The 16,720-nt window shown below is 35.1% G+C and overlaps 1 protein-coding gene across 4 annotated transcripts in view; it reads left to right on the top strand.

Moving 5' to 3' along the window:
• The first annotated feature begins 2,840 nt into the window (after positions 1-2,840).
• Positions 2,841-16,720, top strand: part of LOC111874636 — a 30,579-nt gene continuing 16,699 nt past the window's right edge. The window contains exons 1-5 of one of the 4 annotated variants that reach the window (XM_023870292.2): positions 2,841-3,001; positions 3,133-3,356; positions 14,504-14,603; positions 14,736-14,862; positions 15,774-15,955. In XM_023870292.2, the coding sequence (XP_023726060.1) occupies positions 14,513-14,603; positions 14,736-14,862; positions 15,774-15,955 (400 nt within the window). In that variant the 5' untranslated portion in view covers positions 2,841-3,001; positions 3,133-3,356; positions 14,504-14,512. Of the gene's footprint in view, positions 3,002-3,132; positions 3,357-4,114; positions 4,347-5,158; positions 5,181-14,503; positions 14,604-14,735; positions 14,863-15,773; positions 15,956-16,720 lie in introns of those variants that run through there. The other 3 variants (XM_023870290.2, XM_023870288.2, XM_023870294.2) reach the window with 3 other exon arrangements.

Genomic DNA, 16,720 nt, shown 5'->3' with positions numbered 1-16,720 from the left:
TAACTGTTAAATAGTTTCTTGTATAAACATGTACTCTGAGTCAATTTATTTACATTGTTTGACTACCACTGTTAAGAAAATATTTTAACATAACCCATAAGTGTCAAGATTTTGGAACCCAGAGGCTACAACCTCTGTGGATATCTGTTACAGATCATATCATAAATCAGGAATCCCTGCAGTAATTTTAACTTCCTGCAGACTTCAGAATTGTCTTTATAACTTGAATCCATATCATAATTTCTTGGATTATGTAATTTTCATACTGTGTGGGTTTATGAGATTCAATTTTATTTTAATTTTTTAAGTAATGATTCACTTGCTTTGCTTTGAGATTGTATCTCATGGTAAGACTACCTGGGAAATGTCAGTGACTCAGGCTTGTATAGTAGTGCCCAGTGAGTACTCAGTGGGTTAACCCATTATTTCGCAAACTCTTGAGTCACAACCTGCACAAAGAGGAACCATAGAGTTCTCAAGAATTATTTAAAGTACAATTGTATTCATGATTTGCTCTTTTTCAGCCAGCATAACTGCAACAAGCAAAATATTTCCTTTTTTGTGTGTGCACGCGTGCATGTGTGCAGGACCATTTTGCAGCTTACTGTGGGAGTAGAAAAGTTGTAAAGCTGTTTCAGGAATCTGTTACCATGCAGCATTATGCAGAACTGCACTTTTTGCTGATCAACAGAGGTGGTGGGTTTTGTATGTGTAATTTGTGTATAATTTTTGGGGGTCATGGTATCAGAAAATGTGAGGACCCCAAGAATATCAAGATATTCTTGTTTCAGATGGTACTGTCCATTTAACTCTTTCTATGTTTGATTTGGAATATAAATGTCTTTTTCTCTTTTACAAATAGCTTTAACTCTTAACAGACTATGGGAGAGTTTATTTTCAGTGATATAAAAGAAAAACATGGTAAGGACTACTCCAATTTGGAGTTCATGTATTTTTCAGTTGCATTCTTTGCTTCAATTAAGACTTTTCTCGTGGATGTTGTCATTCATACTAGATTGTTTTGTATATGAAAGCCATTGTCATTTGTAAACAGTTTTTATATATGATTTCTATATACTGTTGTTGCCTAGGGTGTGAGGGTATTTTTATCACCACAGTAGGTATTCTTACATATCCTATCCACCCAAAGATGGAAATAGAACTCATTTCTCAATGTTTCAGTTTTTTATAAAAGGCTAGAATGAGAACAGTCTGAGAGGATAGCCTTCAATAATGTGTCATGTTGTCATCAAATAATTATAAACTGTCTGTTATTTGCTATTTTACATTCTTTGTTGACATTATTATTTTTTACTGATATCAGATCTTGTAGCATGACATTTATTTCTCCTGTGTGCTATGGAATTTGTAATTTCACTGATTTAAATCAAGTATAGATTATCCCTCTCAAATAAGTTAAACTTCTGTTCTTGCGACAGTCTCCCTGTTTGCTCACAATTGTTATATCCTGTCTCCATCTGAACAACATAATGTTTACATTTTTAATGGATATTATATATGTTGAACCACGTTCGCTTTCATTGTTATTACAATAAATGTTCTCAGATCATAAACATGAATTAGTATTTTAATAGGCACATGTATTTTCTTGAATAACACAAAGACACAGAGGTGAATGCCAGTACCTCTTCCAGTTGTGATGCAAGTACAGTAATGTATTTCTGATAAACTATTCACACTTTCTGGAATAAAAAATTATCTTTTCATGTAGATCTTAAATATCCACTGTATGAAAAAATGTATCAAATAAAAATTGTAGGTCATAATAAACTATAATTTTATGTCTTGTACAGTGTTTTTGTATTACGAATCATTATTGAGAAATACATCAAAGTCTGGTTTGAAGATTGTGTGAAGTAAGACTAACATGATCCAAAACTGAATTCACTTGAAATGTTCTCTTGTAGACTCACAATAGCAATTATGTTCAAAATTTAATTTGTTGTTTAGGAGATGAAATGTGCATATAGATGGACATGACTTCTCCATTATGCATTTATTTTATTGAGGTTGTGCTAGGAATGCACAGAGAGCATGTGAGGGTTAGTTGTTTTTTTTTGGGAGGGGGGTGAGTGTAAGCCCACTTCGTAGGTTGACTACTAATGGAACTGTTATACCAGTTCTGATTGATGGTGGTGGTGGTGAGTGTGAACTGGTTAGTGGAATGAGAATTGGCAAGGGAAACCAAAGTATTGTGAGGAAGCCTGCCCCAGTGCCACTTTGTCCACCATAAATCTCAAATGATTTGACCAGGGTTTGAACCTAGACTGCCTTGGTTGGAAGCCAGCAACTAACTGCCACAGCTGTGGCACAGCCAAGAGTTAGTATTACCATTTATTTGAAGAGAAACATTTGCTTGTAAGTACTGAGTGATTATTGTCATTACTGATTATTTTCACATTAGTGAACTTCCTTGGTTTTGTACTTAGTTTAAACATGGTTTTGGCATGTCAAGGAGAAACATTGGCTATCAGTAGCAGTTCTTAAGGAATGTAAAGTACTTTCTTGTGTCAACATGAATGCTCATAGACCCTTTGTAGAGGCAGATTTGTTTTATCTAAACTGAAAGTGAAGATGTCAGTGTACTTCACTGTTATATGTAAATTTATGCTGTGTGATCTCTCCAGCTGTAGAGAAAGCAATAATTGTGCCAGTGGTGAGGTGTTATTTCAGAACACCTGTTAGGAATACCTAAAACGTTTTATGACTGTCCTGGTGTTACTCAATGCTTCTCCTCTCTTTGATATTCCTCTCCCACTTTCCCCATTCCCCTCCTCCCACATGACCTTCATTTGTTATACAGTACAATACACATGCATTTAAAGTGACTGCTAAGTACAGTCAAGACCGATTATTATTAGACACTTTGATGAACATGTTCTAACATGCAGTCAGGCTTTTTTTTTATTTTGATGTTTCAAAATGACAGAAGCCTTGAATGTGTTTTGTGCAATGAGGGATATTTCTTTCTATGAAGAAGGTAGTTGATTCATTCATACTGAAGGTTGTTGCCTTAAAAATATGTGTTAAGTGTTATGTAATGCAAAGTATTGCAAGTTGTGATGTAGCTTCATGATTGTGAAGATTTTTTTTATGTTTCTTTAATTTCAGTTAAAATAGCTTGGAAGCAAATTATGTTTCATTTAACAACAACCACATTATATGTAAACACAGAAGTTTGCATTAAGCACTAGGCATTTAATAAACAAGTGATTTGTACCAGCAGTATTCACTACAGCAGTCAGCAGAACATCACATGGAACCATGAAGAGTATATTCTGCTCGTGGAAGGTTCAGTAAGGAAAAACACAACATGAGAAGCAGTTTTCTTCTTTGTAGGTTTTGCGTTACTTACTGATGATATTGTTCTTTACATTTGTATATTTATTTACTTCTTTAATAGTTAATTTCTACCCATTGAAAGGCTGATAATATTGAAGATACACAAATTGCCTCACAGTGGCTCTCATATTAGTGACATTTTTTAAATTTGTGTGTGTATAAATAAAGTGATTAATGTCAACTATTATTATTTTAGGTTATTTTATAGTATGTTAATAGATACAGTGGAAAATAAGTTGAGGAGTATTGCCTTCTTGAATGTGACACCATGTAGTCTGGTAGCAGTTCACTGTACTCTTCATAGTCACTGCTTTGATAACCTCAGATCCAACAGAAATACAGTTACCTTATTTGATTCTGAAAGATCTCTCCTGTTAGTAAATTTTATAAAATATTTTATTACTATTTATTTTTCAGTTTGTGGCTAAGAGAGTTATTACTGCTGTTACTGCTACTTGTGGTGGTGGTGGTGGTGGTGGTGGTAGTAGTAGTAGTAGTAGTAGTAGTAATTTGTGGCTAAGAATATTGCTGTTACTACTACTGCTACTACTGCTGGTGCTGCTGCTTGTGATTATTTGTAGCTCTGTGGTTAGCAGAACTTTTTACATGACTACTTTCACTTCTTTCTCTGTTTATTTCACTAATCTGTTGCTAATTTCTTGCATAGACTATACTAAACTTCATGTGAGAAGAGGTGATAATAAAAATAGAGGTGAGTGTGTTAGCAAGCTCTAGTAGTGGGGAAGCCTGAGAGGGGACATGCTAATGACTAAGTGCACCATATCAGTAAACAACTTTCGCTACTTCTATGTAGCTACAGAGTTATCACTGAACACCTCTGAAGGAAGGGTGATCAGTGACATGGATGAAGATGCGAGTTGTTGGAGGAGATTAAACAGATTGTTATAGCGAAATAGTGGCTTCATGAGTGAATGTGTGTGAGTGATTTAAGTTATTTCCTCAGATTCATCAAACAGCTCAGGGTAAGTGTGTTTCATCTTTATTTTGTATGTTTAACATTTTAAACTTTGTTCCTTTTTTTTAAATTTTCCATAAAACTTTACATTTTCTGTTTGTTTTCTCAATTTCCATGAAAAGTTTTATGAATTTCTTCCTCCCAGATTCCATGATATCCCAGGGACTTTAATTTACAGTGAACCCCATTTTTAAGGTCCCTTTTGGCGTTAATGGATTTGAACATTAAACTGAGGAACACATTAAATGGAACCAATTCAGCACTGATATTATGGACTTGGGATAATTGAAAATTGATGTTAAATAAAAAAAATTCCAAATTGAGGAACATTGCGTGAGGGTTCCTTTATAAAGACTTCCTGAGACAATGTTGAGGAAAGGCTTGTGAAGAAAGAAGCTAGGGTCTTGTATTTCAAGGTTCCTGAATATGAAGTGTATGTAGAAGAGGTGTGTTTCTTGCATATGTAAGCATTGTGTTCATCTATAAAAATAGAAAATATATTGTACTTACTTCTGTCATGAATGGGTGAGATCTGTGGCAGCAGTTTCAAGATACTGCATGAGCATTTACTTGGAAAGATTGAATCGACCACAGTATCCCATTATATTAACAGCCCTTAATTTTGTGGGTGGGGTGTGGGTCTTAAAAGTTTATTCTGTCTGTGGCAGTTAAATATGTGACTTAATTTAAACTTGACTTTTCAGTAAAGTAGGTGACTAGGCCTGAGGATGACCTTGTGTGGTACTGTTATCAACGAGGATTTGTACTGTGTATATGGTTAAGTAGGCCAGTGATAACTGCTACTAATGCTGTATGCATGTCATTACTGTTCATATTGTAGGTACTGTAAATATTAATTTTCATTTTTATCATTCACCTTTTTACTTAGTATTTTCATATTTATTTAAATCATGGAAGAAAAGTTTCATAATTTATGAAGATCATTTTCTATAGACTGCAGTTCAGGTGCCAGATTGGAGGGAATGTGGCTACATCATCTTAATAAAATATTTAATTGAAAGTAAATGCTTCCATGGACTGGATTTCTCACAGCTTCTTATTCTTGATATAGAATACATCATAATTTTTATGGAACAAGAAGTATCAACATTTCACTTACTTGTCTTTTCAGAAGGAAGGAAAGAATATAAAGATTGCTCATATTATTTGTATTCTTCCACCAGTAAAAATGTTGATGTGCAGGTAATGTGTTATTGTAAGTGGAATGTGTATTAATGAAATATGACACATTCACATGAGCAAGACAAGTTTCTAATAACATTACTTTCATTGTGAGAAATAAATAAATAATATAAGTAGAGTGAATATGCAGGAGATTTATTCAGAACTACGAGTATGTAGAAATTGAGGTTCTCACTGCAATTGTTACAGTTCAGTCATGTGGTATACTCATATAAAGATGTGTAGATCTGTTGGAAATCAACATTTCGGAGGAACATAATGCCTTGATCTTCATGGTTGAAGAAAACTCTGCTTGCTGCCTCCTTCATGCCTCTTTCTTGCTTGGTTTACTATTCAACCCTAAAATTGGAGACTGACACAGGCAAATGTTGGGGTAGTATCTCAAATTAATCTGTGACTGCTGCTTTGCACATCCTTTCCAATTCATCATTCACTGATCAAAGCGCCTGTAGGCACTATGTAATCTGAGTTATTACTAACTTACTTACTCTCTTACTCATGGAGCTGAGCCCTTCTGGATGAGCCGCCAATTCTGCAGCTGCTCAAGAATTTCCCAACGTTTAATGGAACCCAAAGGTTCATCATGTTCACAAGAGCCCTCCACTGGTCCCTATCCTGAGCCAGATCAATCCAATCAATACCATCCCATCCTATCTCTCATAAGATCCATTCTAATATCCACGCACCTACACCTTGGTCTTCCCAGTGGTCTCTTTCCTTCTGGCTTTCCCACCAATATGAGCTATTGCTAGGATTGTTAAATAATCCATTAATATATAAATAATGGTTTTGTGCAAGGTGCATTAAGTAGTTAGTTAGTTATTGGAGAGGGTGGGTTTCCCCATGCACTTAGACCTATATTGGTCCATTGTGCTTCCCTCTATGATTTCTACCAGTCTCTATATCCTACCAGTACTGGTGCTTACCATCAGTCCCCCCCAGCCAGCGAGACCGGCTCTACTAGCTGAGAGGTATCTATAATGCTTCCCCCATCTACCAGAGGTATTAGAGACTGCTATTGGGCGGGAAACGTCCGTAATTTGGCTCAGTGATCTCCTTTAGAGATATGAGGTTCTTTTACATGCCGTAAAGCTACGACACGGGACCCACGGCTTAAAGTCCCTCCCGGAGGACTTGTCCCCTGAATTTTTTCGCCCTTAAAAATTTGACGACCTCCGCCAGGTATTTGAACCCGAGTACTACGAGTCATGAGGTGGGAACGTTACCTCTAGACTACGGAGGCTGCTTGCATTAAGTAAGTAAAGAGAGAAATGCTAATGGAACAAATTTCTGAACAATTGTCAGAAGTTGAAACCGGGTTACTGTATCTTGCAATGCTACTCTACTCGGTTTTGAAATAAACAGTAAGCTAAAAATGGTCACTTCTCTTGGAGAAGGCACCATAAAAGAACAGTATGCAGATGTCATTTTATGTAGTATACGTCAGAATGTGAGAATGGGTACATTGTGTAAACAAGATATGCATACAGAATTATGTTCAAATCCAGGTATGAGGGTAGCTGCAAATATATTTTCATGTGTTAGTGACTAGACATGGGGTTTGGTCTGATAATTGGATTTATTAAATTAGTATAACTTGTAAATGCAAATAATTATAACACTTTCACTAGCCATTGTTTGGTAGTGGTGTCTAACATTGTTGCTCAAGACTCCCTCTGCTGACTCCTGGCCCATGACTGCAACTTTTATTGGTCCTCTGCTGGCTCCAACCTCTGACGCATGACTCCTGGCCCATGACTGCAACTTTTATTGGTCCTCTGCTGGCTCCAACCTCTGACTTATGACTCCTGGCCCATGACTGCAAATTCTGTGTTTCCTTGTTATATAACCATGGCCGGGACCGCATAGAAAACCATGCTCCCATAGTTACTCTGTTGCATTTTTATTCATTGCTGCAGATGTATGTTTACTACACTTTCATAGCGATGGCTGACTCTTATGTTAAATTGTTTCGGCTTTCCACTGACAAGGGGTGGTCCTCGAGCTTGGGAATTGGATGTGGGGCTAATAGTTCCTCTCCATAAAACATCAGCTTGTTACTGCATGTTACACAAGGCCTTGGCAAGCTCTTGTGAACATGGTAATTAGCCTTCGGGCTCAAGGTGTGGGATGTTTAAAGAGTATCTGAGCTTCTGTTAACTTCTCAAGAAGGACTCCACTGCATGGAGTTCAATAGAGAGTTAAATATGAAAGTAAGAAACTAATTGGAAGACTTAAGAATAGGTGTGAGGATAATATTAAAATGGGTCTTAAAGAAATAGATTGTGAATGTGCACTGAATTGTGGGTTCAGATAAGTTCCACTGCTAGAGTTTTGTGAACTTTGTTATGTAGCCTATGGTTCCATAATGTGGAATTTGTTAACCTGTTGAATAGCGTTGGTTACCAAAAAGAAGATACTGATACATGGTTGTGTGATTGTTCAAGCTGCTGGAAAGTTATAATTGAAGAATAACATAAATGTAAATTAATATTTAGGGAGGTAATGAATCCTGTTGGTAGACTTTAAAAATACACATATCATTTTAGAAGACAGGAGACCGTTTAGGTATTTGAAATTAGCAGTCTTCAAAAGAATGAATCATTAGCATGGTTTGGTTGAAGCTTAGGATGCTGCATTTTGTGTCAGCCTGTTGCCATATGGCCATTGATAAGTTCGGTTCCTTGTGCCACAACCAGTCGATTGTAATATTTTGTTTCCTCCTCCTCCTTGATATTCATTTTATATGAGTCAGATAAAAACTATCAAGTCCATTCTTTCATGCCACAGTCTTTCCTTTTTGATTTCTTGCCAACTCTTTTGTATTCTTGATGTGTTCCAGTACTTGAAAACAACATATGCCTTTGTGCCATGCTGTTGCATTTTGACAAGAACTGGATTTCAGTGGCATATCCACATAACTTAAGGCTCATTAGGATTATGTGTGTATTCTTGAAATTATAGTTCCTTATACGTTTTGTCTCCATCCATTACATGACTCTACATTAATGAATCACCTTACAAAGGAAGGTTTTCCCCCTTTTCATTTCTTATTATGAGGTCATTTCCTGCTTGTATGATTGCTGGGAAGTTGTAGGTAACAGCTTAACAATGGATTTAGGACAGATTCAATACCTCATTAATGACTTAAGTTCTTAGGAATTCCTTTGACATTCAGTACTGTGTTGGTGGTTGTGTTTAAGAACAGTATTCTGCCATTCTTTTCTGTAGCACTTTTTGTTTTCTTTTCCTTTTGACAAAATTAAGCGAGGTTCTTTTACAGTGCTTGATTTTTCATTGGTGTACTTTGAGGTCAGATCTTTGCCTCTTCTATTGGACTCACAAAAGTAAGAAGAAGAAATGAATAAACACATGTGCATAGGATATTCAGGGCTCATAGAGTTCTGTTGTGCTGCAAAATATATTAATTTTCTACATTGTTGTCTTGGTTATTAAACAAAAGAACTAGATACTTAAAAATTTGGTTCTTGTGACCCACATCAGGGAAGGGCTAGCTCTCACACATCGTGTACCTGCAGTACTGCTTCTACCACTATGTACTGTAAATGGTACATTGACTTGCATAAAACAAAACTAAATTGATGTTTGTATTGTGTTATTTAATTGTAATAATATGGTACAACCATTTTACAATTTGCACAGTTTTAAATATTTGTCTTCTTATGCATCAGTAAGGAAATTTTAGGCTTTTCTTTTTGAGATGCCTGATGTATGTAAGTAAAGTAACAGTGACAGAAGGAAAATAATGTTAAATACCAATAAAAAATAAGGTGAATATTTGTAGATTAAACGTTAACTAGGGGCTTGCTTCTTTCCTGACATGTTTCAGAATTGTAAACAGCCTGTGACATTTTGTCTTCTTGGTTTGTGATATTAATTTCTTTGAGTGAACTAAAGAGTTCTCATGGCCTTTCATTGTTTGTCTTTCCTTTTCTCATGTATCTTTTTTTACCTTGTACATAGTGAATGAGTGTCCTTAGTCAATTTTATAACATATTCATTGGAGATAGATAGCTTAAGTGTATGTATTTGTAGTAGGTAAATGGATTTTAGTTGTTGTAAAGGAGGGATAAGGTCAACTGGTCTTGAAGATTTTCTACAACAGATACCTGCAGAGACAAACATGTATGGAAACACAGTGAGCTTTTTAGCTTTGTTTACAAAAAAGAAACCTATCATTTATGTCAGTGTTTTGACTACCAGAGTAACTATAATCTTTTTAGTGCATAGTTAAAGTTGGTTATTGTTAAGAGTGCTTCTGGGACGTTTTGGTCAATGAACAAATGCCCCAAATTATTTTTATCCACAGACATTAAAGTAATTAACTGTTATGGCTTTCTTTTGTTTTCTGTAGGCTTTAATATTGAGATATTGAAAGGATGGAGATTCATTTGTTTTATTTGTAGCTGTTGTAACAATACTGTAATTATCCTAGACTATGAGTATATAGTTAAATAATTAAATGATCATGAATAATGAATTGGAAAGAATGTGGAAGGAAGTGGGTGCTGTGCATAAGATACTATCTCAGAATTTGTCTGTAAAGACAGGGAAACCATGAAACCCCTGGGATAGGTCCCGACCAAGATTTGAACCAGACACAATTCAGAAGCAATACTGCTGTAGTCAGCTTCCTCAGTATGACGATGTGTTGTGTAGTTTTCGCTGAAGATATTTAATGCAGGCACTTATAAGCACTGTTACCTCATATTTTTCTCTTACCACATTTTATTAATTTAATAAATTTTGTTCACAGAATACACTTCAAAACTTGGCAAATATGTGCTTTGGATTCATCATGTGTTGATACCNCATTTTATTAATTTAATAAATTTTGTTCACAGAATACACTTCAAAATGCATGAATGCATAATGCATAAAGGAGATTGTTTTGTGTGTAAATACATTCGTAGTAACTAGATCTGTATCAATGAAAGGAATTATGAAAATAGGAAACAATGAAAAAAGAAGTAAAGTTACATGGCTGGAAATAGATGTCTGATTCAGGAAGTGCCTATGTGAATAATAACACTTCTCCTTTTCTGAGAAGCGCTTAGTACATGCATGTCACTTCCCATTTCATTTGGCCTAGTTGTCAAGTTCTAGAAGCATGTGAACTGTTTCAAGGTCTCTTGACCTTCATTTGCTTACATGGAAAAAGAGGAAGAGTGAAGGAAGTCATGCATGGGAGCCTAGACATGTTTCTATGCTGTGAAGTATTTTGTTGCCACTTCACACTCATGTGGGTGGTATTAGTGAAATATTGACAGATGATAAAATATTTCCTTATCCATGCAGTATATGCACTATCAGCCATTTTCACTTCTTGCTTGCTTAAGTACTGTAACTGGCTACCAGTTATTTAATGTTATATTTTAAATAAAATTTTGTAACTATTTTTTTTTTTGATGTTATAAAGTCATAAAGTAAAGTAACAGTTATCCTTGTGTGTAATTAATTAAACGCCATGCCAATAAGATTTGTGAGGGAGTGGAGCTATAAATCTGTGTATTCTTAATGGCCAGGGTTCAATATACAGCTTCATGCCTAAGTAGCTTTATTTCCAGAGAAAGGACACCCATTACACATGAGCCCTGGAGCTACTTCCTATTCAGTTGGGCATATTAGAAAGACTGATCTCAATCAGTGGATTCTAAAAGCACTGACTAATGTTAATGTCAAAAGTCATGCATGGGAAATACAGCAATTTGCCAGTAGAAATTATGAACAAAACCGCAAGAAAAGGAAGCTGAAATCTGATCTCAATTTAAACTTAAACTATATATTATTTTCTTGTAATTAATGAATTTTGAATTAGTAAATAACTAAATAATGTTCCCACACCTGCATGTTGTGTAAGGAAGTTTTGACCCTCCAGAGCTCATACCTCAATTTAATTTGATTGTGGTCAAAATGAGGTTAGTAGTCATATATTCTCTTTTCCAGGTATCATTCCTGCACAGTCTTTGAGTTTGTTTCATATCATTAATTATTTTCGAAATTAATTTGATGGTAACAGTTATGTAATTGTATTTATTTATGTAGAAATAGTTTCTTTAACTATTTATGTAAATATTTTAATAATGTAGAATAAGTCATAGAAGAAGATTAACAGTTTCTTGATATAATAGAGACCAAAATTGAATTTGCATGACAACTTTCACTGTAGACTCCAGTATAAAATGTTATCATGATCTGTTCAGTAATCTTGGAGATGAAACATATATGTAGATGGCCAGACAGGCATAACATTCATAACGTAAAAAGTAAATACTACAATTAAAGATGATAAAAATTTCACTTAATAAAAATCTTGTTTATAAACTTGTTAGGCTTGAGTTATATATACTCATTATAGATGAAACTATAATATATGAAGTTTGTTCCAAAATTTCTTTGTGTGATGGACATATAAATTATGTTTTTTTGGCTATCTTAAATGAGATTTTTTGTGGTTTTCCTCTTTCTTTCCAGATGAACACCACAGGGTATCCTAAAATGCCCCAGGCTTCTTTCTCCTTCCATTTCTCCTGCCTCATTGTTAATTGATATTCATATTTTACTTTGTAGTATATGACTTCTGTAGTTGTCCAGAGAAATACATATAGAATGTAAAATATTCACCTGTCGATTTAGTCTGGGGTGCTTAAATCAAGAAGGATGAGGTATATTAGAATATAGCATGTGTGGGGAATTAAAAGTGTATAAAAATGTTAGTGGTGAACCAAAAGTGAAGAAAGAGTATAGGTAGGACAGTAATACTGAACTGGATGGTAGAGAAATGGTGCGGACTGAATTCAGCTGGATCTGCATAGGGACTCATGGGCTTTTGTGAACCTGTTTCTGAGCTTCTTAGTTCACAAAAGAAGTAATTTCTTGACCAATTGTCTGAAATGATCTTTGAATTTCCGTTTATCATAATACTATGCATAAACAATGTGTTCAGGAATTCATATAATGTGATAATACAATCCTGTCCAGTTTTGCTTAANTAGATCCATGAGTTAGTCAGATGACCTACCGGATGTGGAATTAGTCAAAAATCATACAATACATATATACATGCACAATTCAAGTTCACATAAATAGTAAGGATTTCACAAAAGTAGTAAAATATCCATCATAAATCCATACATTAACATATACTAAATTTNAATTTCTTGACCAATTGTCTGAAATGATCTTTGAATTTCCGTTTATCATAATACTATGCATAAACAATGTGTTCAGGAATTCATATAATGTGATAATACAATCCTGTCCAGTTTTGCTTAACATTAAATTATGAGAATATCACAGTCATCATTGTTCTAATGTTAGGTTTAGTTGGTATGTTACAGGAATATATCGTTCTACATTCTTAAAGCTCTTCCTAAGCCCTGTCTGCCTCTGGACTGACATTTTTATAATTTTGGTGGATCCTCTCAGAGCTGTTTACTCTTTACTTGTTGCTAGGAAGGGTAAAAAATTCTAATATTCATCAAAGACATCATTTTAAGATGCATACAGATTGACTGACAAGAAAAACTAATAATCACTCATGCATATTTGCAAATTACAGATACTTCATGTTATATGTGAGTTTTAAAAATGCAGAATCATTTTAATGTGATCAGCTAATTTAAACCAGTTTCAATTAATGAGGCTTTCTTTAATGTGGTTTGCTTTCTGACCAATTGAGGATGATGGGAAGAAGAGGGAGTGAATTATTGTGTGAATTTGTGGAGGAGGGATTCGAGGGAAAGCAGGAAAGCAGTTATGCTTGATTTATTCAACTTCACCCTTTTTTACTTTTTTTGGAATGCAGCTATTGCATAAAATAAAGGAATACATTTGTGCCTAAATGACAGTTGTGTTTTACATAAATTGATAACAGATCCATGTAGTTCTGAAGTAAATTATAACCCTTAATGTACAGGGTTGTAGTAGAGCTAGGGAGATCAGGGACAGCGCCCTGGTGCTTGTTTGAGTGCTCCAGCTTTGCTCTGGTATTTAAATTAAAAAGAAAAGGATGTAAACATAAATTAAATGTAAGTTATTTAATTTCCAACCTCAGTCTTTGAAGTGAAAGTGTCGGCCTGTTTAAGTAGACCTCCTTTCATGAGGTATCATTCTGTAGAAACTGCATGCCAGATCACCCTTGGACTTCTCGTTTTTGGAGTACTCCCCTGATGGTGTATAATTAAGGTTTGTTTAAAAGTATATTTAATTCTGTAAGGAGTATAGTGATCTGGCATATGAACTGGACTTGAGTTGTGTGATAATTTGTATTATAGATACATTTCTAGCCAGAAACTCAGCACTCTGGGGACAAGTAGAGAGACTAACAGTAAAATTAGAGAAAAAATTGTTTTATTAGAAAATGACTGGTGGTATTATTATACATACTTGCAAAACCACCATGAAAAACTGATGTAGAGTGAGACCTACATTAGTACCAGCATAACTTTTGCTGAGTTAACCTTGGGTATTTTGAAATGAACAGTGGCCATTGACTCATCGTGCTTTCATGCTAATTGCATAACATCCTTAAAATACATGCTTCTGCCTATTTACTGACATACCTGTACAAACTCCTGTGTCCCAGTAAATGGTTGTTACCTCTGTTTTAACAGTCTGTAATAATAACAGGTTGTCTTACTTCATAATTCAAAGACCCAATTTAACCTGAGCTGGGCAATATATTATTTTATTTGTGATGATTAAACAATTGCTAGTAACCATGAGGACACTTATTACAGCCATTAGGACACTCAAGATGATCCCTTATAGACTAAAATACATGTTTATTTAGTATATGTAATAAGGCTTGTTTTTTAAGTAAATTAATCTTATTAATACAGTGTCAGAATATTTTTTTTTTTCTCCAAGCTTTTGAAAATATGCTAATATCTGGTTATATGTACTTATTTATTGTATTTACACATATTATTGTTTCAGTTACCAACAATGCATCTATTCAGTACATCACATGAGGCCTCATTTCATCATTATTATACATTAATTTTATTCACTTGCCATTTACTCCACTGTATATTAGGTGAGTGTGCTGTTCTAATATTCAGACATTTGTGACATATAATTGAAATAAAATCTGTTTCTGCATTGATCATTCTGTTACTGGAATTGTAAGGGTCTGACTTTGGATACAACAACATTTTCTGTTTTTCAGCACAACAGAGTCATTGCAATGGAACAGATACATTTGTAAAAGTGTCTGGATACAGTCCAGGTCGAGAGTATTTACTTCCATTATATGCAAGCCAAGGGCATGCTATAACCAGGGAATGCTATAGACGGTAAAACAGTCTTCAAGTTCTGTGTGCTGTAATTAGTAGACCGAATGATGTGGTCAAGTGATTAGCACTTTCCATTCAGTAGGTTTTAGGTTCAAATCTAGGTCCAGAGATTAGATATTCTAACTGGCAATTTGTGGTTTTCCTCAATCCCTCCAGGCGAATGCATGGAGAGTACCTTAAATTAGGTCACAACAGCTACCTTCCACATCATTTCCAAATCATTCTTCAGTAAGAATCCCCTCATTTGATACTAATCACAGCAATTGAAACTGCTGTTAAGTGAACTAAGAATAAATATATAAATAAAATTAATTCATAGAGATGAGAAAGAAATGTGTTGATTTAAGGAGTGGGTCCATAACAGTGATCATAATTATCACTAGTTGACTGAATAGCAGTATTATTACAGTGACCTTTATATGTGGGATTGAGACATTTATCTTTCCTTTTAAGCGTATAAAGTATTTTGATGCTGGGTGTTTAATTATTGTAGTGAAATTAGCATTATGCAGTAATAATTTAACTAAATTGTATGATATTTAAGACATCAATAAACTGAAATTATATGGGATTTGAGGTTCTCACACTGGTGATTATGAGGAGTTATATCTTCTAGGATATAAAGCCATGTAGTCCTTTGACTTTGAACATGCTACATGGTTTTATTTCCCAGGACATAGAATTCTTCAATTAAAATTAAGTATGATCCATGTAAGAGGGAATGGACAGTTCTTGATGATATGAAGAAAGTATAATTTTGTCAGACATGAAGTTCAGCTGAATTTTGCTTCTCACATTGCACTGTGTGAAATCAGTAACTAATCTGATTGCCTGAATTTAATTGGTTGTATGCATGCTCAAGTTTGAGCGATTCATTCAGACTAATTAATGTTTACTTTTTTTGGGGACAGGTGCAAGAACTCTACAGACTGTGCAGGGTTTTTGGTGGATTATGCATCTTACACCTGCTATCGTGTATCCAGTTCCTATGGAACAACAACAACAACAACAACTGCCAGTAGTGTCTATGGGTATCATTACGGCCCAACCATGGGTGAAACCAATTACTTTGAACGGATATGCTTGCCCAGAGGTATCTTTATGATATTACAGTACAGTCTCTTCTGAATAGCTCTCTGCTAATTGTGCCTATTGTAACTGCATTCACTGATTGTTCATGAACCTTATAAAAGTAGAGTTATGTCTGGATTTAATTATATAATTAAGGCATATAAGAGCGGCCTCTGTAGTCTAGAGGTAACATTCCCACCTCATGACTCATAGTACACGGGTTCAAATACCTGGCGGAGGTCGTCGAATTTTTAAGGGTGGGAAAATTCAGGTAACAAGTCCTCCGGGAGGGACTTTAGGCCGTGGGTCCCGTGTCATAGCTTTACAGCACGTAAAATAACCTCATATCTCCAAAGGAGGTCACTGAGCCAAATTAACAGACGGTTTCCCGCCCAACAGCAGTCTCTAATACCTCTGGTAGATGGGGGAAGCATTATAGATACCTCTCAGCTAGTAGAGCCGGTCTCGCTGGCTGGGCGGGACTGATGGTAAGCACCAGTACCGGTAGAATATAGCAGAAAAATCTTTTGCCCTAGCCAGGAATTGAATCCTGGTCATCCAGCCTGTAGCCTAGTCATTATACCAGTGAAGCTCCTCCTTTCATGATCTGTGTTTTCTGAGTAATGTAATTAAAAAATTGCATTGAAGGACTTAGGTTGTAAGTTTCTAGGTTATGACATGGTGTAGTCTTGTAGGTAGTCACCAGTTTTTTAGAGGAAAATGCTGCTTCAGTGTTCAGGATATCCACTCATACGCTGAAAATAGAGGCACCAGGTTATTGAAATGT

This window comes from Cryptotermes secundus, unplaced genomic scaffold (assembly GCF_002891405.2).
Source record: "Cryptotermes secundus unplaced genomic scaffold, Csec_1.0 scaffold20, whole genome shotgun sequence".
In the NCBI taxonomy this organism is placed as follows: domain Eukaryota; kingdom Metazoa; phylum Arthropoda; class Insecta; order Blattodea; family Kalotermitidae; genus Cryptotermes; species Cryptotermes secundus.
This window is presented reverse-complemented; position numbering and strand designations above follow the sequence as displayed.